Consider the following 26,188-nt stretch of genomic DNA (forward strand, 5'->3'; position numbering starts at 1 on the left):
ACATCAACTACACCGTTGTTCTCTGTGTTAAAGAGGCTAGGCAGTGTTCGGATCTATTACACTAATCTACAATTAGGTAAGTTTATTTTGTACTAAATTTAAACTATTTAAATTTTGGTTAATTTTTAAAAGTTCATTTATGATATATTTGTTACGGTAAAAAATCTAATACTAATAGAAGGTTAACAACAAATTCGGACACGAATTGTTCGTAAACAACAAGACGGTGGACTTGGGGACGCGACCTCGGGGGGATTATTTAGTTTGACAGCTTTCCACTCTCTTGCAGCTTTCATTTTATCGTGAGACATTCGTGTTAATGATTAATTTAACATGACGAATTAAGCGGAAATAAGCATTATTAAGAAACCGCAGTAGTAGTCTTAGTGTGTCGAGTGTGTGTGTTAGGGGTCGCCGCCGCCACCGCTGTCTAGGGTATGTACGCTGATTATCTATTAACTTGGATACATATTGGTCCGGTTACACCAATATTATCACTCTGTGTATTCAACAATGATTTTCAAGTTGGATGGGCCCCCCATTTTATAAGTTACAGACCTAAGGCGTTATCCTCGAATTTCTTAAACATGACATTATTTTTCAACTGTATGGGCAGTTAATATACTGAATTATTTATCAATAGGTTTGTTTTAATGTATGAAATGCAAATTTGATAATGGTGCATGGAAAGAATATAGAGTTTGAAAATCATAAATGAAACTTGATAAGCCACCCAAATCATCCTCGGGTAGGTATGGGTGATTCTTTGGGTCTACTGTACTTTATATAACATTTACAGCTATATATTTTACTCGTTTATTCACCAGTTTCATAATATTTGCATTAAAACTTGCATGGTTAAAATCCTTTAAAACAATAAGAAAAATGATTGCAGTGCTAATTGATCCTGTTATCCTTTAGTTGCAAATGGTACTTAAGCCACCTTGTTAAAGACTATTATTGGGTAATCTTGTATTTAACTGGCATTAAATCATGAGCACTTTTGTTTATATTAAATTTCACCTAAACATTATTATATGTTTCCTAACATTTGAAGATCACATAACAGTGGGTAACGCAACATTTATCGTGTTTTCCATTATAAAATAGAAGATATATAACTGTACTACATGTATGTTTGGTTAGGTAAGTTGATTTCTTTCATGAATGATGAATTATATAATGTAGAAGTATAAGAAATTTTGGTGTACCCCCAACTGGGCCCACCCATTACTAACTCGGCCCACCTTGCACACTTCAAACAAGTAGCTGACTAGAGGTTCAGGAATGACATCTGGACCTCATCTGCTTGGAGCGTATTTAAAAGGAGTGTCCACACAAATAATTTATGTGAAGCGTGGCATAATCTACTTAACTTCAAAGCAAGAAAAAGACAACTTAACTTCTATCTGTTAATGAAGCTACTCCATAATGAAGCAAAACTAGTGACACTCCAGGAGGGAGATAGGAAGAAACTGGTTCACAAATAGGGTGGTGGACGAGTGGAACAAGCTTAGCAACTTTGTAGTAAGTGTTGGATCTCTGGAAAGTTTCAAAAGGAGGCTAGATAGATTCATGGATGATAGAGAGTGGTAGTAACTCTAGACAGGAGCTGCCATGCACAGGCCAACCGGCCTATTGCAGACTCCTTATTTTCTTATGTTCTTATGTTGTCCAACGGTAAAGTGCTACGAATACAACGGGCCAAGTATGTACAGTTGCCAGCAAAAGGGATGTGGGAGGACTTTTGCTGGCATCTGTACATCACCAAGGACAGCTCTTCAAACTGTGGGACGAATTCAGTAGTGGATGAAGATCTGTTAAAAATTTGCTACAAGCCGTTTCACATCACGTGACTGTTTATCAATAATGTTTGTATTTTTAAGCTGCCTTTTATCATTGTACTTTTTTACTTTTATCATTCATGCAAAAATAAATGTGTAAAATGTGTTCGTTAACCTAAGTGGTCCGAGTTGGTTATCCGAGATGGTCCAAGTTGGTAGTTGATGGTCTGAGTAGGATGTAGGCCTAGTTGGACTGATATCAATATTTTGGGAAGTAATGTACCCAGACTCACTGACTATAAACAACGGCGCTCATGATTTTACGTATGTTAAATGCAATGCAGTACGTATTACCTATTATTGTCTTTGTAAGCTAGTTTCTTACTCCCAGAAAACTGTAAATTAAGTGCAAGCTTTGCAATTTTGTATTTTGCTTTTCTGAGATTTTCTCCACATAAACATACAGAACAGTACAGTGTAATGGACCACATCTGGCTGTCACCATTTGTTTTGCTTCAAGTGTTGTTTACATAAAATGCCTGCTAGCAACTGCACATTTCCAGGAAACTTTCCATGTGAATACTTCCAGCGACTGGTACATTACTGATACAGTATATTAATCTGAGATATCATGAACCAACCATGCCTAACCTAACCTAATGATGATGTATTGTAATATACAGGTTAGAATAGGTGAGTTTAAATAGGCTTTGCTTCCCTTCTTTACTGGGGTTGTGGTAAACATGTTGGCTGAAAGTGGAATGTTCACTGATAAGACTTCTCATGTCAGCAACACCCGATGCAGCAAAATATAGTGGCAGGCGGACATGGTCCATAATTTATAGAGAAAAACCCAGATAAACAAAGTTGTACAAAACTTGCAATTCCTACTCATGATTTGCTGTTTTCTGGAGGTAAGAAAGAAGTTTTTCAATACAGTACGATGTTAACTGTAAATAGGTGGTTTATTAAATAAAATCCTAGTGGTTTGACTACTTTTCTTAAAAATTGATTTAATATTTTTGGGGGAAAGTACTTTATTTAATGAAGGTTAAGGAGATGAGCTCTGCCATAATTCCAGATGTTTTTTGAAAGGATCTTTACACATTATGACAGTAGAAAAAAGGACAAAGTGGACATTTTAAATTTGCTGTAGTAACATCATTCTGTAATTGGATTTCTTACTAAAATATTTACTTCCTTGTACAAAATACATGTTTGGTCATTCCGAAAAAAATATGAAATTACTTAATAAAGTGTTGTGTGCTTCAGTGCATTTAGAGCTTCAGTGAATTGTCATAAGTCATCTCAGAATTAATCTTGCAGGAATGGATTGCTGAATTATGGTCTTTTCCTAATACTGTACAATTGTAGATCTGGGGTTCCCAAATGGGGCTGCAAGCTTCATCACAGAGGGTCACATAGAGCTCATGGTGTCACTGGGGTTGTCTTGGCCTTTGCAATGGTCACAAATAATTGTTCTTAGGCCAGGTGCCAAGGGAGAATAGTAAAGTAGTAGTTGGTGTCTTATTTAGTTGGAACCATAAATTAGGCTATGGTCGGGGATAAATGTAGTCATTTTTCTTCTGTCAAGTCGTGGGAAAACAGATGGGTCATGTGATATCTAATTGGGTCAATGGATATACACCTGTACATCAGGTACCTGAAGTATAGCCGCTCTGACCTTAGGCAGGACCTGATAACATGGTGGACAATAGAGCTCAAGGTGAGGCTATTTAGCTCTCGAGATGGCAAGGCGAGGCAGGGATGAATTTTGACGTCAAACAGACATAGCGATTAAAAATTGATTTATCAAGGTGCTTGTATAATTTGTTACCACCTATGCCTGTGAAGCAGCTTTCTCTTCAATGCTGTACAGTCAGTCCTCGACTTACGACAGGGTTAGGGACCGATGACCAGGTAGTAAGTCAAATTGGTCGTAAGTTGAAAATGCGAAAATAATACACAGAAAATCTAAAATGGGTGTCTCTTTTTCTTCTCAGCACCACGAAAACTCACTTTTACGCTTGCCAGCCAATTTAAAGGGAATTACAAACGAAAATTTTGTCCGTACACAGCGCAATCACTAAAGTCGGGACTCGGAAATACGTAATTTGAAAAATACTTTATACATACTGTCGTATGTCCAGGTGGTCGTAAGCCGAGTAGGTCATAAGTCGAGGAGTACCTGTACATATATTAAATCTGATTACCGCAGCTGTATTTCAAACTTCAACTTAGAAAACTTTACATCAGCTTTCTGCCATGACTTAGAAGACACTGGCAGGCCTATATAGATAATTTGCGAGCCATGGCCGCCTCCCTAAATGCCAGCTGATCAAACTGGATTAATCTATCTAGCAGTAAGATTTAAATTATGGATGGGAAAATTATTACAGCATATGGTACGGTGATTGCATAAGCGTTATTTACTGCATAGGGTGCAGGAATCACATTGAAATGGTTGAGGGTGAACACCAGATTTGACATTTTTCACATGTACAGCTGCTCCTCGACTTATGACGGGGTTAGGGTCCCAAATCCAGGTCGTAAGTCGAAAATGCAAAGATAATACATAGAAAATAAAAAATGGGTGTCTCTTTTTCTTCTCAGCACTACAAAACTCTCACTTTTAAGCATGCCAGCCATTGTAAAGGGAATTACAAACGAAAATTTTGTCAGTACACAGTGCAATGATGAACGTCGGGACTCGAAAATATGTATAATTTGAAAAATTTTTGGTACGACTGGGGCGGTCGTATCTCCGGGTGGTTTTAAGTCGAGTAGGTCGTAAGTCGAGGAGCAGCTGTATGTGTTTGATATTTTCCTTTCATGACAGAGCTCTAGAATTACCACTCAGTATTAAAACTGACTGTGCAATAAAATGGGAGAAAGTTACAGTGCCACTTTATATTGAATTGCACTACAGTATATCTGGTGTCAACTGTACCAGTATTAAGTTTGATAGTAGAATACTGTACATGTAATAGGTTCCTAACTTAATTTATTGTGATTGGAAAAGCATTTAGCAGTTTCTACAGTAGACAACAAGTCCTTATCATAAGCTTATAACATTATTCCCATATGTTCTGTGACTAAATTATCAATGCCCTTATCCAAAATTCTATGGTGTCACCATCTTTGCAATTGTTTCTAGATTCCCAGTAATACTTCCATTCAAGTCTATGATAAACATAGAAGTCTTTTATAACACTCGCTACAAAAAGTTTTTGCTGATTTTTTACTAGACAATATGGCACAATGGATGAAGGATTTTGACAACCCTACCTAGACAACAGGAGTTGCAGTGTTCATTTTGACATACAAAGGACCCCACTTTGCAGATATTTTCTGGAGCAAGTGTACAGTACAGTAGCTATATACCATATAATACCTACAGTACAGGGTACTTGGTAATATTAGTGATCTAGTCTGGTACAGTACCCCAATATTGATTAATTTTCATTGCAGTATGAAGGAGAAGGGTAATTACTGTACAGTACAGTACTTTTAACTGATAGTAAATACTGTACAGTATATTTATTTGTAAGTCTAATAATATTCTATTTATTATTATTTTTAGGAAACAACACATTGCTAAAATGTATATTGCCGTAGAGGGATGCTCTCACGGGGAGCTTGACACCATTTACAATTCAGTCGTCAGACTTGAGCAAATTCATGGATTCAAGGTGGATCTTCTCCTCTGCTGTGGGGACTTCCAGTCTGTTCGTAATGAACAAGATCTCAAGTGCATGGCTTGTCCTGTCAAGTATATGGAGATGCATGACTTCTACAAGTAAGTTCAATTTTATTATTTAGAAAACAATTTTAGATATTGTAAATCAAAGTTGCGGATAGTATGCATTTGCTCTTTGGAATTTATTCTTAATAAAAATAGCTGAAGTGTATGAATAGTTAGGAAGAGAGAGAGTCTGGTTGCTAATTGGTGGATGAGTGAGCATGGCAGCCACATGATAAAGAGGTGCAAGGTGAGATAAAAAATCACTAGCTCATTTACTGTATTGTTGCTCAGGATGTTGTCAGGATAGTGCTGCTGTGAGATGAAGGCAGGTAATGTTTCCTGCAGTTGTGGGAGGGTTGTTGGTGGAGCAGAGAGATGTTGATGCATGTGGTTAATGGTGATGGAGATTGCTTGATCATATGTTTTGAGTACTCAGCCCATATTGCACCTACATTTATCCCAAGTGATAATTTGTTTCACTGTCATTTCTTAATATTGATGATCACTTAGTTTGGTTTATTGTGTGTCCTTGATAGTTCAGTGTTTATAACATCGGTCACATACCACCACCTCCATAGGATTTCCTAGCTTTTGCATTACACAGCGACAAAAAACAAACAAGTTTTTACAACAGAAGAAATATTCTGAACAAAAATATTTGACTGTCATTTCGGTAGCCCTGATTACCACTTACAGTACAGTACTGTACGTACGATATATGGGAAAATGTGGATATTGCCAGTGACTCGCTTTCTCTGTACAGTATCCCTGTTTGTATATAAGTACAGGTATAATTATTATACTATACAGTATTGTAATCTCATTTTGAGTCACTCATTTTATAAAACAACATTGTTATTATATTAATAACTTATAGATCAAGAGTCTGTATTACAGTTAAACAAATACAATTGTAATAATATGTAACCATACAGTACTTCCTTTCATATGTGGATAAAACAAAACAAACTGAGGTGTCTTGGTTTCAAGAGGTTTTATTATTACTTATTTAATTTCAAATGTAATGTAAAGTGGAGCTACAAATATTATTACATTATTAAGACTGCACTTTACAATCAGGCATACAAACTCTTCTGATATGATAAGAACAATAATGCCCATTCTGAAGTCCATCATGCCCAGCTGTAAAGATAGTTTTCTTGCTGTGTGCACAGCACTTTACTTGCCTCTTGTTTGTTGATGAAGCACATGTACTGTACTTCAACTTTTTTTTTTATGTTGTAGGCAAATAGTGAGGAAAATTGTCATAGATTTTCTTCAGGATGCATGTTCAATTTTCATTCCTGATTTCATTTTATTAACCATTGCAGGTATCACTCAGGTGAGAAGAAAGCCCCCATGTTGACCATTTTCATCGGGGGCAACCATGAGGCTTCCAATTACCTCCAAGAGTTCCCATATGGTGGGTGGGTTGCCCCAAATATTTACTACCTGGGATATGCTGGTGTGGTCAGATTCGGAGGGCTACGCATTGGGGGCCTTTCAGGGATATATAAGGGCCCAGACTTCCTCAAGGGGCATTATGAAAAACCGCCTTATTCTGGGGATTCAATTCGCAGTGTATATCATGTGCGAAACCTTGAGGTCTTTCGGCTTAAGCAGGTGAGGTCTATGTTGCTATGATGGGCAGGTAGTTCAGCTAGACAGCGCCTTTCTCTGCACTTTTTTGACGTGCTTACTCTATATCGTTACCAACCATTTTGGTTTATTCGCCGCTTGAGACTAGTTTTCAGTTTAAATGCTTTGTACTGTATTTCTTCTTCTGTGCTTTTCAAGTACAGTACTTATTAGATCATCATTATTTTTATTTTCATTCTTGGAAGTACAGTTGTGCTTTCAAATTTATTTTCTCATTCATTAGAGAGCAGTGCTAGTAATATACTGTATTTATTATTTATTCAAGAGATTAATAATTTATGAATTTTTATGGCAAAGGAAAAAATACTGTGTTTGTGGTATCTTGATCTAGAACATTTCTATTACAAAATTGAAAGACAAAAGTTGTGAACAAATGCTCTGTACAATCCTTACTGTGTTGTTGGTTGTTAAGTAATACTGTACAATGGGTATGTTTTAATTCCGAGATTGAAGTATCTAATGGCAAATTTTATTTGAGGCAGCAGTAAAAAATAAAATAACCTGCCTCTCTATCATCAAATTTTTTTTGGGCCACATTACCACAGACACAAGCTTTTTCTGGGGGACCAGTACAGTACTGTACTAATATTAACCTGAAAAAACAAACAGACATGTAATACTTATTACTGACAGACCACCCACATACTGGGTCTTGTATGGAATAATTACATGAGAATATAGTTTTAATTTCTTTGGTGTGCAGCTCTCAGGTGAGAGTGACATCTTCATGTCCCATGACTGGCCACGTGGTATTTACCATCATGGCCCTAAGGAAAAGCTGATGAAATGGAAGCAACATTTTCGTTCCGAGATAGAGAACAACACTCTAGGGTCACGGGCAGCTGAGGATCTACTTAAGAAAATTCGTCCCAAGTACTGGTTCTCTGGGCACCTGCATGTCAAGTTCCCTGCTGTCCTGCGACACAAGGTATGGCACCTCGTACTATCTTCAAAACATAAATTTGATCTTGGTAAAGTACTTACCAAGTATAGTACAGTATGTGGTAGTAGTAAAATACACGTATTATCATCTCCTGCAAGACAGGAATTCGGGAACCTAAAGCAGTGTGACCAAACAAGAGATACAATCATTATTATTAATATCCTTTTGGCTTAATTCTAAATCTCAGACTACTGATTGTGATTGAGTTGTAGGAAGAAGAGTAATCATTCAAACAGTCTAGTGAACAACAGAATTGTCTATCACAGATTTGAGTCAGATTTTGCGGTTTTCATCTAAAGACTACTTAATCATGATATACGGTACTGTAAAGTAATATTATTCCGGTAATAATTGAATTTATAGGGAAATTGGATGAAAAAGTTCAGTACTGTATACAGTATAACTTTTTGGACATTATTAAATTTGGTCATGGCATTTTCACATACTGTACAGTGAAATGTTTAATTGTTTGTGATAATCTGTGTCATTATCCTTTAGGTTTTTCAGCTTTAAGTCAGACTCAGGATATCAGTTATATATTATGTGATGTATTGAACTCTTTGTGTGTCTATAAACGAGTTAGAAAATTCTTGTAAAGGGCACCCTTGGATTTGCAGATAATTTGTTGAGTACCTGTACCATAAAGATGACAAAAGTATTTACTGTATATGTACCGCTGAGTAATTTAAAAGGTTTGAAATATTTCTTGCACATGGGTTTGCTCTGCACAGTACATATATGTGAGTGATTATCAACTGTGTTGGAGGCTGTGTTGATGATTGAGTTAACCCATCAGTTACTTGGTGTGTGATGCCGAGGTCTCTGTTACCGCTCATATACTGTGTTACTTTCATCAAATATTACTTCTTCCTTTGTATAATTTGATTGATGGGTAACTAATAGCTATCCAGTTATTTTCTTTTTGTGTTGTTCCTTCCAGCAGAGAAGCAAGATTGTGGTTTTTCTTTTTGTTTCTTTGGTGACAATTTTAGAGATTTTGTTGAGGGATTTGCAAATATTAATTTTTGAGTCTCCATTATTTTATGGGGATTTTTAGTCGCAAGATCCAGATATCAGATTATCCAACAGGGGAGACAGTGGTTTTCTTGTGAACACTAGTTAAAGTTCTAAAACCTTGGAGGCAAAATGTATTTTCTCCCAGTGAGTTCATTACAAACTCACCAAATTAACTCAAAGGAAATCTACTAGAAATAAAGTTGTGATAAATATGAGAAATATAGAATGAACATGCCGAGTCATGCAGAACTCTGCAATGTACAGTAGAAGATAAAGAGTACTTGACTGAAAAATTGAGGAACCGCTGAAAATTTTTTGAAACTTATTATGCCTAGCATGATAATTATTTTTAAAACTTGAGATGAGTACAGTAAAAAAGAAAAAAATAATCAACTTTCTGAAGCTAATCGTAGTGTGAAACACTTTTGAATTGCTGATTGCAAAGGTGTACTTTAACCATAATGGTTGATGTACAGTAGATGGTTATAAATAAGAATGGTGGAAATGATAGAGAATACAATAATATTTTATTGGGGGTAGAAGCAGGGGTGGAAATACTGTACCAGAAAGTGGCACAACAGCCAAAACAGAAGAGGGGCTCGGCACAAAGTCATGAAGAAGAGGGTTTTGCTAGGGGCATCATAGTTAATCAGAGGGCAGTGATGACCTGCTAGAAATTCTCAGGCCTGTATTATGAATTTGGGGAAATTTGAATATTGTATATAATATACTGTCGTCATATGATGGATGGAAGAAAATTTAAGTGATAACTTTTATGGGTTTATACGTACTGTTTAATGATGTAGCAGATATTTATAATGTTTTTTAGTGTTTGTATTGTATAATATAAAAGGGACTTCTGAACAGTGGTGGTTTATTATGTGAACCTTTCAGCAGACTTTGTTGTTATATAATTATGGTAAGTTGGCTGAATCCCTTAGGTGCAAGTCATATATCTGTTGGCAAGAGAAAGTACTGTAGATTGTATTTTGGTTAGCTCCAGTTGTCAGCAGAAACAATTTGTTGAAGGTCTGAAAAATTGTCAGCAAGATATTTCTAATGACCTCCTTTTCCTCACACATACTGCCAGTGCTAATGTCCAGTAGTGTTGCATGTGTATATTTTACACTCTTCTCTCTTGTACTGTGTATATGTAGAGCAGTAATGGGTTAGATATTGTTCTTCCTTCTCATATACATTTATATTTTTGTCAATAGCCTTGAATACATACCAACTTTTGCATAACATACTGTATGTTGTAATAGGCTGTTGTATACTGTATAAAATATTTTCCATAATTTATGCAGTAAAATACAGTGGTTTTTCATTATTATTTTTCACACTGTTGTCACTCTTGAAAGCCCTTTCCTCCTATGGCATAGGGTTGTGGGTCTCAAGAGTAATTCATTCCCTTTAACTACATTACTCCATTCACTACACGACCCTAAAAATCCACTTGCTTTATCTCTGTCTTCATATGACTCAGCAGACACCTGAACTTCTCAAGATTGCTGGTTGACTACACAAGCAGTATAGTTTGGGTCAGCTTCACTTAGGAATCATCCTGGGCTATTTTTTCCAAAATATATTAAAATTTGCATCTATCTAATAAAATTAAATATGGGTAGAGGATCTTTTATCAGTGATCACATTATAATAGCCCAGATCCAGACCTCAAATTTGACTGATGCAATTTTTCTACTAACACAACCTTTAGCCTACTCTTACACTTAAGATATTTACACAGTAAACTTAATTTTGCTGAAGTAATCTTCAATACTTTAGTCATTGGAAATATTTAGTCATAGAATTGTAGGTAAACATTGAGTAAATTTATGTAATAAATTCTCTCGCTTACTAGAACTGTACCACTGCTTCTCACCATTTGCTAATTCAGCTGTGTTTAAGGTATACAGTACTGTATACTTAGTAGTGAGTCGTGTGAACACACAAGTTTGTGGGTTTACAAGTCAGGTTCGTTGAGACAGCAGCAGCCACCACATCTGATGACTGGCTCTCACTGAAGTTGACCCAGTAACTCGTTATGGTTCGAGCATGGGATTTTTTCTATAGAGAATGTATCTCCAGTTATATAATGTGATTCAGTGTATTACTACAATAACATATTTACAGTATTATGGATTGTAACTTAGTGTTTCATTATTCAGTACAGTACAGATAGAGTTAATACAGTACTGTACTGTATGTATTTTATTTCCCTTATAATGATTGTGTATGCCAAATTATTTTTTTTAACCCCCCCTTCACAAAGGGAATACCACGTTTAATATTTTACTTGGCTAATTACAGGCGAGAGGTTAAATACACGTTTTGCAGTATTTGTGTTATTTTAAGACATTTTAGCTTTTGTAATGGGTGTCTATGGGAAAATGCATTTCAATTTATGAAATACCTGATCAATTCACGAAAGATTTCCCAGGACTGGAACCCTTTCATAAATCTTGGGCTGCCTGTACATTATTTTTATTTATATGGTGTTGAGGGTCAGTGTTATTTTGTTCATATCACAAAATACTTTATGTATGGAATACAGTTGGGTCTAAAGAATACGCGTATCCATAGTACATGACCCCATTTATACGTGTCTGGCCCCCTGAACTGCCCTTACGTTTGGGTCTCGCTCTTGTGCAACCCAACCCATCCAGCATCTCTCGCTAGCTCAGTGTGTCTGTGATTGTTACAATGCAGTAATACCCCGGTTAGCACTCAGGATATGTTCCTGGAAAATGACTGCTATCTGACACAGTGCTCTTCAGGATCATTATACCATTGCATACACACCAATTCCCCCATTAATGTCATTGTTAGGTAAATTTCTGGTCAAAATTTTCCCACAACTTGCCACAAATGTTTCACTTTCAGCACGGAACATGGAAAGTTTTGTCGATGTTGATCCTTGATACACATTTTCAACATTCTTTCCATATTTTTCATATTGCTACTTCTGTTACGAGTTAACTTTGCAGCAGATAATGGAGTAACTCTTTTAGCACATAATTTGATAGTTTCTGTATTTCCACAATTTGTTGCAAGACCATCACCAACCACCGAACAATATCAAACAAATTTGTCGCCCACAATGGTCGCTTACACAGCAAGCTGTTATCACTATCAGGCGCTGAGTGCATAAAGTACCAATTTTTTTAATTTTTTGTACATTTATCGTTTTCATACACATTTCTTTTTCTTTTTTCAACTACGTTATAACAAAACAATGTTGACTGAAATGATGTTAATGAGGGAATTGGTACATGGAGATGCATTCCTGATGACGTTATTTTTACTCTCAAGATATTTTCAGTATTGTATATGAAAGGTACAGGTATTAATAAACACAGATTATTACAGTTATGTACCTCTACTAATTTAAGAACAACAAATAAACAATATTGTACCATGAATGACAATCATTTGACAAATAGGAACAATTGTAGTAGAATGAGTGAGAGGCAGTGTGTCAGTGACACACTTATAATGGGGATCCCCTGTATTGCCATCTGGCTGCTTTGAGTTATTTGTCCAGGGGGATGTGGCTACAGTGACGAGTCTAACTTGGCAACAGTGCCACTAGCAATGTTAACGGATGAAAAACAAAAGGGGTTTTGATCTGCATGTAGCAACATAAAGAATCTAGGGTACAGTAGGCAAGCCCAGGATAAAGGAGCTTACTGGTAAGGTTATTTATCCTACTGTGAGAATCTACCGTACCGGGTGGCTATCGATCATCGTAAATGACCCATGAAAACGCATGAATTTTAACCCATGAATAATACTGTGTGTATAGTCTGATTCCCTACTTTTTGCAAAAAAACTTTAACTAAACTCAAGCATATTGAACCTTTAGATGTCTTAAAGCATAAGTTTAACAGCCATCACTTCCATTTTGAACCTTAGAATTTAGTGTCCCCTGGAATTCTAAGTAATCATCCGATTTCTTAAAGTCCGTCATAATTTTTTTTTCTCGGGCAGTTCACTTTTATGAACTGGTGCATGTTAACTAAAGCCAGTAATTTTCTGAATGCAGAACAGGTTCGAACTGAAAGTAACTACCTGAATTTTATGATACCTTTTGGTATAAACTTTTGCTCAGATTAATCTTATCCATTTTTTCGCTGAAACAATTGCTTGAGTTTGGGATTTGGTAATGGTTATTCGACTCGACTTTTCCTGAATCTGTTATCAATGTTAAATCTCCACACCCTTGATCAAGTCAGTGTTTGAAACAATCTCAAATCAGCTTTAGCGAGTTATATTAATAGGTTTCTTATGCTTGTCTCTTGAATGTTTTACAGTACCAAAACTGTGCTTTGATTTGGAAGATTCAGACCCAGGTATTTGAAGCAAAATGACTTTTTTATTGTTAGATTTAATAATGCACATCACTAGTAACGCATTCTATCATGTATACAGTTCACATACAGTATTATATACTATTTTTTTTAATTTGGCTCAGGATAGTATGAGCAGAAAAGAAAAAACTTTGTTAATCTACACCACAAAGATGCTGTTCCTGGTTTTTTTTTTTTTTTTAATAAAGATCGCCAGACTATTAGGGTTCCACTGTATTAAATTCATTCATAACACACTGTACTGCTGCTGCTCTGAATATTAATTTCAGGTTTACACGTGCTCTTCCAAGTGATCCAAATGTTTGTAGTTTATACTAGTAATACATGACTCAGTTTTCTACTACCTGTACTTACTACAGTACAGATCTCAAATCGATCAATATCATATCGATGGTTCACTACAGTATTTGTAAAGAGAAAAACATGACCAGTTTACCCTTGTATACTTTACACCACTGTCTGTTTGAAGTATGGTTAATACTTCAATACTTCAAAACAGTGGCGACATTGTGATTAACTTTTGCAAAGGATTTGTTTTGGTACATAGTGTGATTGTCTGGTAAATGGTACATATTTTTTCACAAGATAAACAATAGTTTATGGAAATAATGGGTATGGGATATAGAAGAACCATCCTTGTAACTTTTATATGATTCTCGGGATATGTGATTCTGATTTTTTCCCTAATATAGGGGGTCCCGGACTTATGAACGAGGTTAAACATGAAATTTACAGTACAATATTTTTTTTACCTGATGACTTATTTCTTACTTTCATTTACTGTATTTTATCATTCTATTTCTTCTTTTGTCTTAAATTAATTGATTTTAGATGTATATAAGGACTTAAACCATGATATAATGGGATTTTAAACATTGTTCTGCAAGTACGGTATGCACATAGCACGTGTTCCGACACATACAAATCCCACTTAAGAACGACCTCACGAACGGAACCCGCTCATAACCCGGGGACCTCCTGTACTGGACTGCAGTAAAAAGTGAGAAAAATGCTTATTGCAGTAACTGTTTGAATACTGTCGAATAAAAAAAACAAGAGGATTGAATTTTGTACAACATTTGTTAAGGGTGATCTCAGTGTGAGGGGCTGGAGAGAGACTGGGAAAGCACTGGTGAGAAGCAGAATGGTGACAGTTGGGTGATGTGACAGCTTCAAAGAAAGGGGGACACAGTGTTGAAGGATACAATGCCAGGATACTGTAAGTTAAAGAGAAGATTAAAATTAGGTTATGGTGAAGTATAAACCAACAGATGAAGAGAAGCCTTTGGATTTACTATGCTGAACTTTGTAACTCAGAAGTGGGGCAAAGCAAGTGTGAATGATTAAAAAGTACAGTACTGTAATATTATAGGGTATAAATAGATGATACTTGTGTGGGATACAGAGGAGAGTGAGGATAGAGGAAGTGGTACAGTATAGAGTATAATATATAAAAACATCTTTTTCAGGCATAAATTTGTTCAGTCATACCAATGATCTAAATAGGAGATGGAAAGAGTAGAACAGAGGGGGTTTGAAAGTTAGAGATTAAGATTTATAGTAACAGGTGAATGGTGCAAAGTCTTTGCCATAATTTGAGTTTTTTCCCTAAGATTTTATTTTTTTTTAATCCAATAATTTTAATTTTATTTGAGTGTGCTACTCATGCGAGAAATACTGTTACAAATTGTGAAGGTGGTGTTATTGTAGTCAGTTATTTTTGTTTCTAAGAATAGTCTGCCTACGATATTTACTGTGTACGGGTGGGATTTATCTAATAAAAAAATTACCATGCGTGTACCCCACATCAGTTATTTGCTAAGCATGTTGCTTTCAACTTACTTCTCCAATACAGGACGAAAATACTCAAAAAGTGAAGGTCACAAAATTCTTAGCGCTCGACAAGTGCCTGCCGCGTCGAGACTTCCTTCAGGTGATTGAGGTTCCAAGCACCCAGCCACTTGAGATAAGCTATGATGCAGAATGGCTGACAATTCTACGTCTTACCAACCACCTTCTCTCTGTTGGTACACAGACTGTCTACATGCCTGGGCCAGGCGGTTCTGAGAGGTAAATTTGCATTGGCATCTGGATTGTCTTCGTTCAGGATTAAGTTGTTTGTGGGCTAAGTGGTGTGGAGGCGTAATTGGTCGGATGGAGATCTGACACCTACTGCCCGACTTCTATCCTCGGAAGTGGATGATTCACTTCTTTCTTAGTGGTCACAAGTTTAATATTTTGAATACTACAACATGTACTTTGTTTGATCATGGAGCTCACATTGTCATACTTATGGTTTTGTTAGTGATGGTTCTGTATACTAAAAATGCCTTCAGTAATGATAATTTATACTTTAAGCTAGCCTAAGATGACAGTTGTAATGTAAGTAAAGTCTACAATCTTATTCATAGAGTTACGAGAAATTCACCAGTAAGTACTGTAGATATAGAAGTTGTTACATGATAAGTGGGAACAGATAGAAATGATTGCAAGACGTCAATGAGGTATTTGTGTGTGTGAAGGATGTTAGTCTCAGAGTGGGATTGTGATAATAACACCTGGGTGATGTGGTTTACAGATGAGCAAGAGAAACTTAAGACAAGTTCCTGTTGGAGTTAATCAGGTTGTTTCATTTTGGGATTGGATATGATATTTGAAGTATTTTTCCATGAAATTTATGTCAGAGGTTAAAGATAGTAAACTGGTCGGTCTTGATCTCCCTATGAATCATTACTAAGTGTTGTGATACTTTTGGTTGACTACACTCACAGGAGTGAGAGAGAGAAAGAGTGAAAGACCTAAAAGCTGACAGTGAACTGCATATTTACAAGTTCCAGTGTATGGCTTCATGGATGTTGTGTTCACTGCACTTTCATTTTTTTTCCTAATACACTTTTTTTTTTGTGAGAACATGCTCATCTTTTATACATTCATTTTCATTAATAGTGAAAAGTTTTGGAGTGGTTGGCAACAGAACTGTGATTAAAAGGGACACATGGCAAGGATGAAAAAGTCTTAATTGATGAAGAGCAAATTAGTTTGTATAAGGTTCATATGTGGGTTAAGATATTGATGTTGTATTTAAGGTATTTAGATGTTCCATCATAGAGTTTATGTATTGAAGGAGTAGAACATAGTATTCTTTTGTGGTGAACCTTGTACATGTATATGGTCATAGGTGAGGCAAGGTTAGCAGAAAGTTGTTTAGAGAAAACTCAGCTGAGTTATTTGCAAAATTTTGTTAGGTGTCATCAGTTAGGAAACCCGATTGTGTCAGTGAGTAAATACGTAGCAAGACGTTAAGGTGTTTCATTACATCATGGAGCCTGGATATGAGGCTCTTATGTCATACCCAAGGGAGGGAGTTGGGATGCACATGTGAGTGAGTAAATGGGGAAACATTTTAGAGGATGGAGATGAAATATGTAAAAGTAATATTTTATTTCAAATTTGGTATGCACAGATTTACAAATTTCACTCACTGATTCATATAAAGAGCATTCCAACCTATCAATGTGAATTAATGGTGTGTTTAAAGTCTTGTTTTAATCTTCAAGTTTTATACCCGCTTTAATTATGCTGGAGATGACACAACGGCAACTTAAAGTACATTGTGTCTTGGATGGATCTTTGGGTTTATCCTGGATGGAAGGAGAGCAGGTTGTTGTCTCAGCTATGAAGCATTTGGTCATGTTCTTTTGGTTATATGCATTGATAAGGTCAGCGTTTGGTTACAGTTTTATCTAAAGGTTCTGAACGGAACTTATTTGAAAGGTTACAACTACAACTGAACTCCGTTGAAACTAAACTATTCAAATGAGGTGCTGCCCCATGCTGGTTGATGCCATTTTATAAAGTTGTGACCTTAATCTTGTACCTTTTAAGCCCTTAGTTTTTGCAGCTTTGAGCATCGTCAATGTGTACTGTATATTCATACTCTTAAGTATGAACACTGTAGCTCTTTATCTTCTTGCAATAGATAGATACAGATGGTATTGACTTCCATACTCACGCGACCCCGCCAGTGTGAGTACGTATTTGTTATATGTAACTGTTATTGGCTCTTGTATCATGGTGTAGTGTATTGGACTTGGAAGTTCTGTTGTTGATGCAGTGTTTAGGATGTTGTAAACAAAGTGTCTGCAGTGATCAAATAGAAAAAAAAATGGATGTTTTGTCCTTGGTTGTAGGCTTCTTTGTGTTTTTAAGGGGATTTACGACGGGAAAGAAACTCTTCTCGTAAAGCACATCAGAAAAGTAAGATCGGCAATATGTATTCTGGTTGAATCCAGACGAGAGAAAAATCCGATAGATTTTTGAAAAATTACTTGATTTTCAAAAACAACAACTGATGTATGACAATTTAATTTGATCAGAAAAATCTTGTTTCTTTGCAGGTACCAGTTCACTCCAACAAAAGAAGAAATTGAGGAGACAATTCAGATGATGAATGGCAATCTGAGAATTCCTAATAATTTCAGTCCTACAGCTGAGTCATATAACCAAAACAAGGGCAAACCTAAAATGGAGTTGGTGTGTATGCCTCTACCTGTGCTGAACCCACAGACTACCACCCTCTGTGATAAACTTGATCTAGATGATCCATTGTCTCTACTGTCAGGGGCCAAGAGAAAGTCCCAGACATCTCCAAAAGCAAATTCTCAAAGCTTAGGACTAAACGATTCAGAACTGAACATTACATTAGAAACATCCAAGATTTCTAACAGTCCAGATGAGGTAAAGGATCTGTTTTGAAGTTAAAGATGTAGTGTTTATGGTAATATGGCAAAAAAAAAGCTGAAGAAGCAATTTTTTCTCTATTTTTTTATTATTACATCTGCAACTAGACCTTATACAACACAAACTCTCATGTTGCACCAAAACCTTTATTGAGACTTTCTTTTTTTATTAAAGTAATGGTCTTTTGGAAGAACATTTTGCCATATCACTGAGACAGTATTATTCAGTAAGATTTTTGCTTAAAATTTAAAAAAAAAAATTGTTACACAAACACAGCAATTTATTCTATAGTATAGTATAGTCTGTGATTTCACATTTCCACTTTGTCTCCTGCATATTACTAGCCACACAAGTAGACCTATAGTCGTATTTACACTGTCTCTTAATATAGATATACAGTATTAATGTCCACAATTTTCATGTAAGTAAATAGCAAGGTTCCAATTTACCATGTTTTTCGTGTATGAAAGATGTATTTTGGCTTTACTTACTGTAGTCTTTGACCAGTTCCTTGTTACCCATGGTGTGTTAAAATGATGCCTGCAGTATTTTCTCAGGTGTATACATCTTGATGTTTATTTAGCTAAAATCTATGTTATAAGACTTCATAAGTTCTCCATTAGTCATTATTCTTTGCCACTTAACATAGTAGAGAAAATCGTCTGAACGTAGAAGTTTCTAAATCCATTTTCTTCTGCGTTCAATGTCTTTCTGTGGTACTGGAGTGTTTTGCTTGGTAAGCTACTGACATCTAGTTAACTTTAAATACTTGTATATGAATTTAATGATCAGTGTGCATCATTGTTACTCAAGTATTTGACGATGAATCTGTATCACTATCGTTGTCAAGTAGTGGAGCACTTCATATCAGGTATATCACTTCAACAGGTTGAACTGAGTGATGAAGACAATGCAGATATTGTGATGGAGATGAGAATGAGTCCTGATGTGTCTGCTGAGGCCGAGGGCTCTGTTGAGTTTGTCTTAAGTCCCATCAGAAGAGATGAGTCAGTTGGTTCACAGAGCCCTGGGGAAGCACCTCTCTCCAGTTCACCAAGGTGGGTGTTGTTCATTTTCATCACTCCAATTTATATATGTTACAGTGTCTTAGTGTTTTAGGATGTGCAGTTATCCGGTTAATTCACGTAAAAAAAGTAAAACTTAATGGCGAAGAGTTTATCTCTTGGTTTTTATATTAAGTATACAGGCACAGTACTTTTTTATTATTCAACCTCGATATATTTTCCATCTCAATTAGCCAACTCTCCAATACCCGGAATTGAAATTGCCTCGGAATTTTCCGGAAACAGTATCTAAATTCCGGGTCTGTGAACGAGTTTCCGAGGTTGAAACCAGACACATTTTCTGAGAAAAATCTCTCCGTTCTAGGCCTGGGAATAAATTTTCAGGGGTTTTGGAAAGATTGCATCATGCTCCAATGCATCCCCCCACATGTCAGGTGCGTGGGTGGTTTAGATGCTTGGATCGCTTAGTTCATTTTCTGCTACCATTGTAGAAGGTTGTTCCCTCGTTTGCTGCTGTTATTTGCCTACAAATTGTGTTGTGCTGTGCTGTACATGACTGTACCAGAACAAAATCAGTCAAGAATAGTGTTAAAGCAGTGATAAGAACGAGATGAGTGATTACAGTTACGTATATTGTACATACTGTACATTCAAGGTAAAATTGCAGTTTCACTATCAATTGATTTTTGACCAGAAATGAGTCATTTTTTAGTTATCCCCTTCCCATAAAAACTGACCTAACCAACCAAAGAAACCTACCCAACTTCCTAGTGAGGGGGAAGGGGCAGACCCCCACCATATTAAACAGAAAGTACAGGTACTTATTTTGATATATGGATATATGATACCAATTAAAGCAACTTTGTTGAAAAAGAATTGTTAAATTTTTTTGTGGACGTGAGAGTATGCTAGAATGAGTGGGTCAGTTGTAAACAAACAGACAATATGTGGTGACTGCAGATTTACGTGAAATTACCATCTCGGTTATTATCCATATATGAGGAAAGTGTTACCTGTATTAGAAGACGTTATTGCAATTGAAGAGATATAACTTCTGGTGAATGCAAAATTGCACCAAAATAAAATACCGTAATGATAATGAAAAATTAATATTCCTTGAAAATCAGCAACAGGATGAGCTGCCATATTTCTTGCTATGATATACAATAAAATCAATACATAGCATATCATAAAATACAATACAGTACATAGCACATATTTTATGTACAAAAAATAGCTCCTTCCACACTCCAACCATCTTCTAGGCAATGCGACAAAGTTCAGCCAGGCTGTCAACCAGCTGACTCAAGAGACGTGTGGCTGCCGCACTGTGCAGTGTGTATGCCATGAAGTTGCATCGGGAAGGAGTGCTGCCACGCAGTTTTAGCCCGCCGCCTCCACATACTCGCCCATGCTCTTAATCTTTCTTATTTTAGAGTTTTACATTATATTTTTTATTTCAAGCCACATTGCACTATTGTAATGATGTACACTTGGAACACAGAATTCACAGTTTTTCTGATTTCCCTCCCGAGTTTTTCTCAATGAATCTAACATCTCTAAACTGATAAATTGACCATCGTTATATAAGAAAGAGTATTAAAAATTGTATATATCGCTAAATCGAAATATTGCTAAGCGAATGATCGTTAAACTTGGGATACCTGTAATTAGGTACAGTACTAATTTATAGTACTGTAGTTTGGTAGGAAATTTTTGTTGTTGTTTATGAACCCATTTCTTTCTTCATTTTTTTTTTTTTTTGGTCACTGGGGAACCAATCCCCAATTTCCCCAAATGTTATATTATTTGAGATACAAAAATTAACCTAAAGAATGGTTTTCAAGATAGGATACCTGAATATATGTTGCTGTTTATACATACGTTGACGCTGTTATTAATCATACATATACACTGCCCCATGAGGAGTATTTACTCCCAGTAAATACTACTTCTTGCACTGTCACTATGTTGAAATGCCCTGTAGTTTGAGCTTTTCCCCATCTAGTTATTATATATCTTATTTGTATCACTTATGTTACTTATACATTATTTGTAATTCGAAACCCATTCCCCAAATATGTACAGTCGACCCTCGTTAATTCGGAACCCTTTAATCCGGATTTCGGATAATTCGGACAAAATCTGAGCGAACTTTTTTTTTTTTTTTTTTTTAAGATTTGTAGGAATATTACCTAAGTGGACCTTAAGCTAAAATGCTGGTCCACCCACTGCTGGGATAAAACACCAGCGTCTTTTTGGTCAAATGTAACATCACCACTAGTGTGGGGGGGGGGGATGCAACTTTTAGCTTCAGACATGAAAAATATTTACCATTTACTGCCAGTAAACAATGGAAACATAAAATTTGTACCAATTAGTAATGGAAAGTTGTGCAGTTCCTTCAGCAAATGAAGCTCACCAACTTACAATAGGCTAAATTACCTTACAACGTGTTTTCAGTAGTCTATGTTGAAGTTCTTAGCACAGGCTAACTTATCATATCATATACGGTATCACAGTTCTCATTGATCTACAAAAAATACCGGTAATAAAAACCTTTTTGATATTTCACACTTAATATAATACCCGGTAATCTACTTCAACCTCCTATTGTTTACAACGACACATGATGCACCACCAGCTGTTGAGTATCAGCTACACGGTACACGTGTTTTTCGAATCGTTTTCAGTTAAAAAACTGTTACATCACATGTATATTTTACCTTAACTGTGCCTGAATGAATATATTCTCGGAAATAAATAGTAGTTTTGCTGAAACGTGATGTATTTCAATGTAAAATAGGATAAAATACATGACGAAAACAAGAGACTTTACCTAACCTTCCGATGTTCTTGAGATGTTACTCGTTTTTTTTAATAGTTTTTGGTTAAAATACTGTTATATTACAATGGTATTCTATTCATACTGTGCTTGATATAATGCATTCACGGAAATGTAATATTTTTGCTGAAATGACGTACGTTTTACAGTGGAAAGTGGGATAAAATCGTGACGAAAACAATGACTTTCGCTTTCTTTCGTTCAAAAGATGTTACCGTAATTGCTTTTCGAATGGTTTTCAGTTAAAAATCTGTTGTATTACAATAATATTCTATCCTAATTGACTTGAATAAATACTACGATACCATATTTCTGAATATTTTCATTAAAATTCATCCAAATCATTTTCCTTGTCATCGTCTGCAGCACCAAACAGCTTCTCCCAGTCCTCTCCTTGAACAGGGCTAGAGGGTACGTGTTTTTCGAATTGTTTTCAGTTAAAAAACTGTTACATCACACGTATATTTTACCTAAACTGCGCCTGAATGAATATATTCTTGGAAATAAATAGTAGTTTTGCTGAAACGTGATGTATTTCAATGTAAAATAGGATAAAATACATGACGAAAACAAAAGACTTTACCTAAGCTTCCGATGTTTTTGAGATGTTATTCATTTTTTTAGTAGTTTTCGGTTAAAATACTGTTATATTACAATGGTATTCTATTCATACTGTGCTTGATATAATACATTCACGGAAATGTAATATTTTTGCTGAAATTACGTACGTATTACAGTGGAAAGTGGGATAAAATCGTGACGAAAACAATGACTTTGAAATATAATGCAATATTAACCCCTAAATCGGTTAATTCGGACAATCGGCTAAAACGGACACCCTTCCCCCCTATTAGTCCGAATTAACGAGGGTTGACTGGAACTGTATATTTTCAGCCTTCTGGCTGCCAAGCTCTTTCAATAAACCATTAATTATTATTATTATTATTATTATTATTATTATTATTTATTATTAGTCCGGCAACCTCGGGACCTGACCGGTGCCGGACCATGGAAATTGCCGGACCATGAAAATTCACCCTGTTCCTGGATAGATAGTGACTTGTGCTTATGCTTGGAAGCACTAGCACCACTTTCTCTGCATCATGGTCTCTTTGAAGACATATTGAAGGGTTAAATGTCGTATAGTAGCTTCTCAAATTTCGCGAGTTTTTAATTCTTAACGTATTTTATTGGAACATACACCAAAAAAATAAATAAAAATTTTGACGGCGGAAACTTGAATTTCGACGGGTTTGAACGGCCCGCCAACGTGCGGACAACGTGCATAATATTGTAAACAGTGTCATTTCTCTTATGTACAAAAGATTCATTATTGTTTATTACTGAATGTCGTTTTTATTGAATTAATGTTTATGTGTGCAAAATGAGCAATACAATTCATTAATAATACGTAGAATATTAAAACACACGAGGAAATGACACAGCATTGTTTTCGTTGATTACAAAACCAGTGACTGACTGGTTCTACATATAAAACTGAAGAAAATAAGACCTTGGTTGTAGCTGTAGTAAAATTAATATGGTTGTTTTAAGTAATGTTATTTAATGTTAATAAATGGAACAATAGAAGTGGCTAACGATAATGGTAAAGAAAAAAGAGAGATCGCGTATGTAAGTGCGCACACGTGAAAACATATCTTCATTACTTTACATAAGAATATGAAAGCAACACTTATTTACTGTTCATATATATTTTAATTAATGTTTCTGAATTTGTTTATATTGAATTAATGTTTGTGTGTGCAAAATTAACAATACAATTTGTTAATAATACGTGGAATATTAAAACACACGAGGAGACGAGACGGCTGCCTGCATTGTTTTTGTTAAAGCTTACAAAACCAGTGACTGGTTCTACATATAAAACTGAAGAAAATAAGACCCTGATTGTAGCTGTAGTAAAACTAATGTAAAAAAATTAATATGGTTGTTTGAAGTACCTGTAATGTTATTTAATGTTAATAAATGGAACAATATAAGTAGCTAACCATTAATGGTAAAAAAAAGTGAGACTGCGTGTATGTAAGTGCGCACATGTGAAAACATATCATTACTCTACATAAGAATATGAAAGCAACACTTATTTACTGCTCATATATATTGAAGGGTTAAATGTTGTACTCTGTATAGACAAGCAGAGAGAGAGAGAGAGAGAGCAGCCGAACTGCCGGATGTAAACAAACCTTAATTTCCCGCGGCTTTGTTGTTGTTTTTTTTTATGGGGATTAGGCCACCCGGGCATAGGTCACTGACCCACATTGGGGCCTGAGGGGCAAAAATTTAATACTCCTATTGGACAAACTAAAATCGTGTTCCGGACCACGGGAGTTGCCGGACTAGAGAGGTACAACCTGTAGTTAAACCTGTAAAGGAAGGTTTTCTTTATACAGAGGCAGAAAATGAAACTTTGATCTCTCAAGATAAGTCTCCTGCTAGAGTTTAGATAATTTAAGAATTAATGAATGTGTGCCTGAGATCTATATGTAAGGAAGGCATCATCCACACACAGTACCAACAATAAAATTTTGTCACAATGTGCCAAAATGTATTTATTTATTTATTTATGTACACTGACATACTGCAGTTATTTGAATATACAAATATAATAAGTACATTGTCATTTACAGATATTCAGGCGTGTTGGGCACGAGTCGACAAGGAATGGTGCTGTCCAGTCCTAAGGCTGAAAACCAGACCTCACCCAATCCTTTCATTTGTGACTCCTCCTCTACCTCCTCTTCCCTCAGTGAGAGTGAATCTAGTCCACACAGAAGTCCACAGGCAAAGCGAACAAATGATGAAGAGGTAGAAACATTACCTCAAGTAGAAACAGTTTCATCATCTTCAAGTATAGATGCTGGGAAGGGGAAGAAGAAATTTAAGAGAAGAAACCAGGCAGTGTACTCATCCACAGAGGAAGACATATAGCTAGCATGTCACAGTGTTCATGGATGTGAGTGAGTTGGGTGTGAGTGTAAAGCCACTGATATTTTATATTCACTAACAGAGAGTTGAGTATGTGTTATTATGTGAAGATGTTACATGTGTGATGGAGTGGATGTCCATTTATTTTTAATGGAATGTGGAGAAATAATTTTTTTTTTTATATGCAAGAAGGAAATTCATTATGAGGTTGCAGTCCAGTGCTGTAAGGTGTAAATTTTGTAAAGTCCATGTTATGTGCATGTGTGGTTAGAGTAGTTGAGAGTGAACATTTGCCTATATGATATTGCACAATGATTGTGTATTTTGGTACAAATTATGTAAAGAATTGCATTGTATTTGACATCATTAATTGTCAAATTTTATCTAATAGCGATAAGATTACATCGTACAAAATTTTTAATGTACATTATTACATATGATTTATGAGCTTTATTAAAAAAAATGTTTAAAATTATATGTTACACAAATTTCTTTGGGTTTAGCCCCAAAATTAATGTTTTCCTGTGAAACAAATCTTAATACAGGTGTTTCTTTTGTGGCCGATGTCCACTTTTATATTGATCACATTATATATATCATGCTATTTCACCTTTATGTACCTGGACTTTATAGAGCCTCTGGCTCCTTTTAAACATTTGAAACAGTGTTATGATGAATTTGTGTTGTTGACCCTTTGGTGATATGGACGTCATCCTTAAACTTTGTTAAGGAAACAAGACCTAGGTTCATGTAAGCTGGTTTCGTATGGAGGCATCTTTCATCGTTCAGTCTATGGTTACAAGCTTACTGCTACCTAATTAGGATATTCTGCATTATTTTCTTGACAATTGTTTTAGATCACCTAGGTCAGTTTTGTGTTAAAAGCTATCCCAGACAAGTTACATCTCATCCTGTATAGGACGTAACATTATTTTATCTAAGACTAACTGTAATCTATTGATTTCAAAAGGCAGTACAGTTTAATACTGTGATGTGTTGTATTTTAATAATTGTTCATGATAATTTAAATAGATTATCTTATTCATTTTAGCAATGTACAGTGTGTTATACTTTATGGAGAACTCTATATTAAAAAAAAATCTTTTTTGTAAAA

At 35.6% G+C, this 26,188-nt stretch overlaps 1 protein-coding gene across 4 annotated transcripts; it reads left to right on the plus strand.

Annotated features, from left to right (window-relative positions):
• Window positions 1–196: 196 nt before the first annotated feature.
• LOC121880027 (lariat debranching enzyme A-like) lies at window positions 197–26,188 on the plus strand. Of its 4 annotated transcripts, none has more exons than XM_042387003.1 (8): window positions 197–435; window positions 5,368–5,583; window positions 6,861–7,152; window positions 7,892–8,116; window positions 15,374–15,588; window positions 17,916–18,255; window positions 19,147–19,316; window positions 24,777–26,188. In XM_042387003.1, the coding sequence occupies exons 2-8, from the start codon at window positions 5,387–5,389 to the stop codon at window positions 25,075–25,077; spliced, it is 1,740 nt and encodes a 579-aa protein (XP_042242937.1). In that variant the 5' UTR covers window positions 197–435; window positions 5,368–5,386; the 3' UTR covers window positions 25,078–26,188. The 4 variants fall into 4 exon arrangements, with proteins under 4 accessions (XP_042242937.1, XP_042242938.1, XP_042242936.1 ...); XM_042387004.1 differs by lacking the exon at window positions 197–435 and adding an exon at window positions 444–748; XM_042387002.1 differs by lacking the exon at window positions 197–435 and adding an exon at window positions 1,619–2,127.

Source organism: Homarus americanus, unplaced genomic scaffold, assembly GCF_018991925.1.
Source record: "Homarus americanus isolate GMGI-L3 unplaced genomic scaffold, GMGI_Hamer_2.0 scaffold30108, whole genome shotgun sequence".
Lineage (NCBI taxonomy): Eukaryota > Metazoa > Arthropoda > Malacostraca > Decapoda > Nephropidae > Homarus > Homarus americanus.

Coding starts and splice junctions, on each gene's coding strand:
- LOC121880027 (XM_042387002.1), top strand. CDS start 2,099: ATGATTTTACGTATGTTAAATGCAATGCA. Junction 2,128..5,367: donor CGTATGTTAAATGCAATGCA/GTACGTATTACC, acceptor TATTATTTTTAG/GAAACAACACATTGCTAAAA. Junction 7,153..7,891: donor AGGTCTTTCGGCTTAAGCAG/GTGAGGTCTATG, acceptor TTTGGTGTGCAG/CTCTCAGGTGAGAGTGACAT.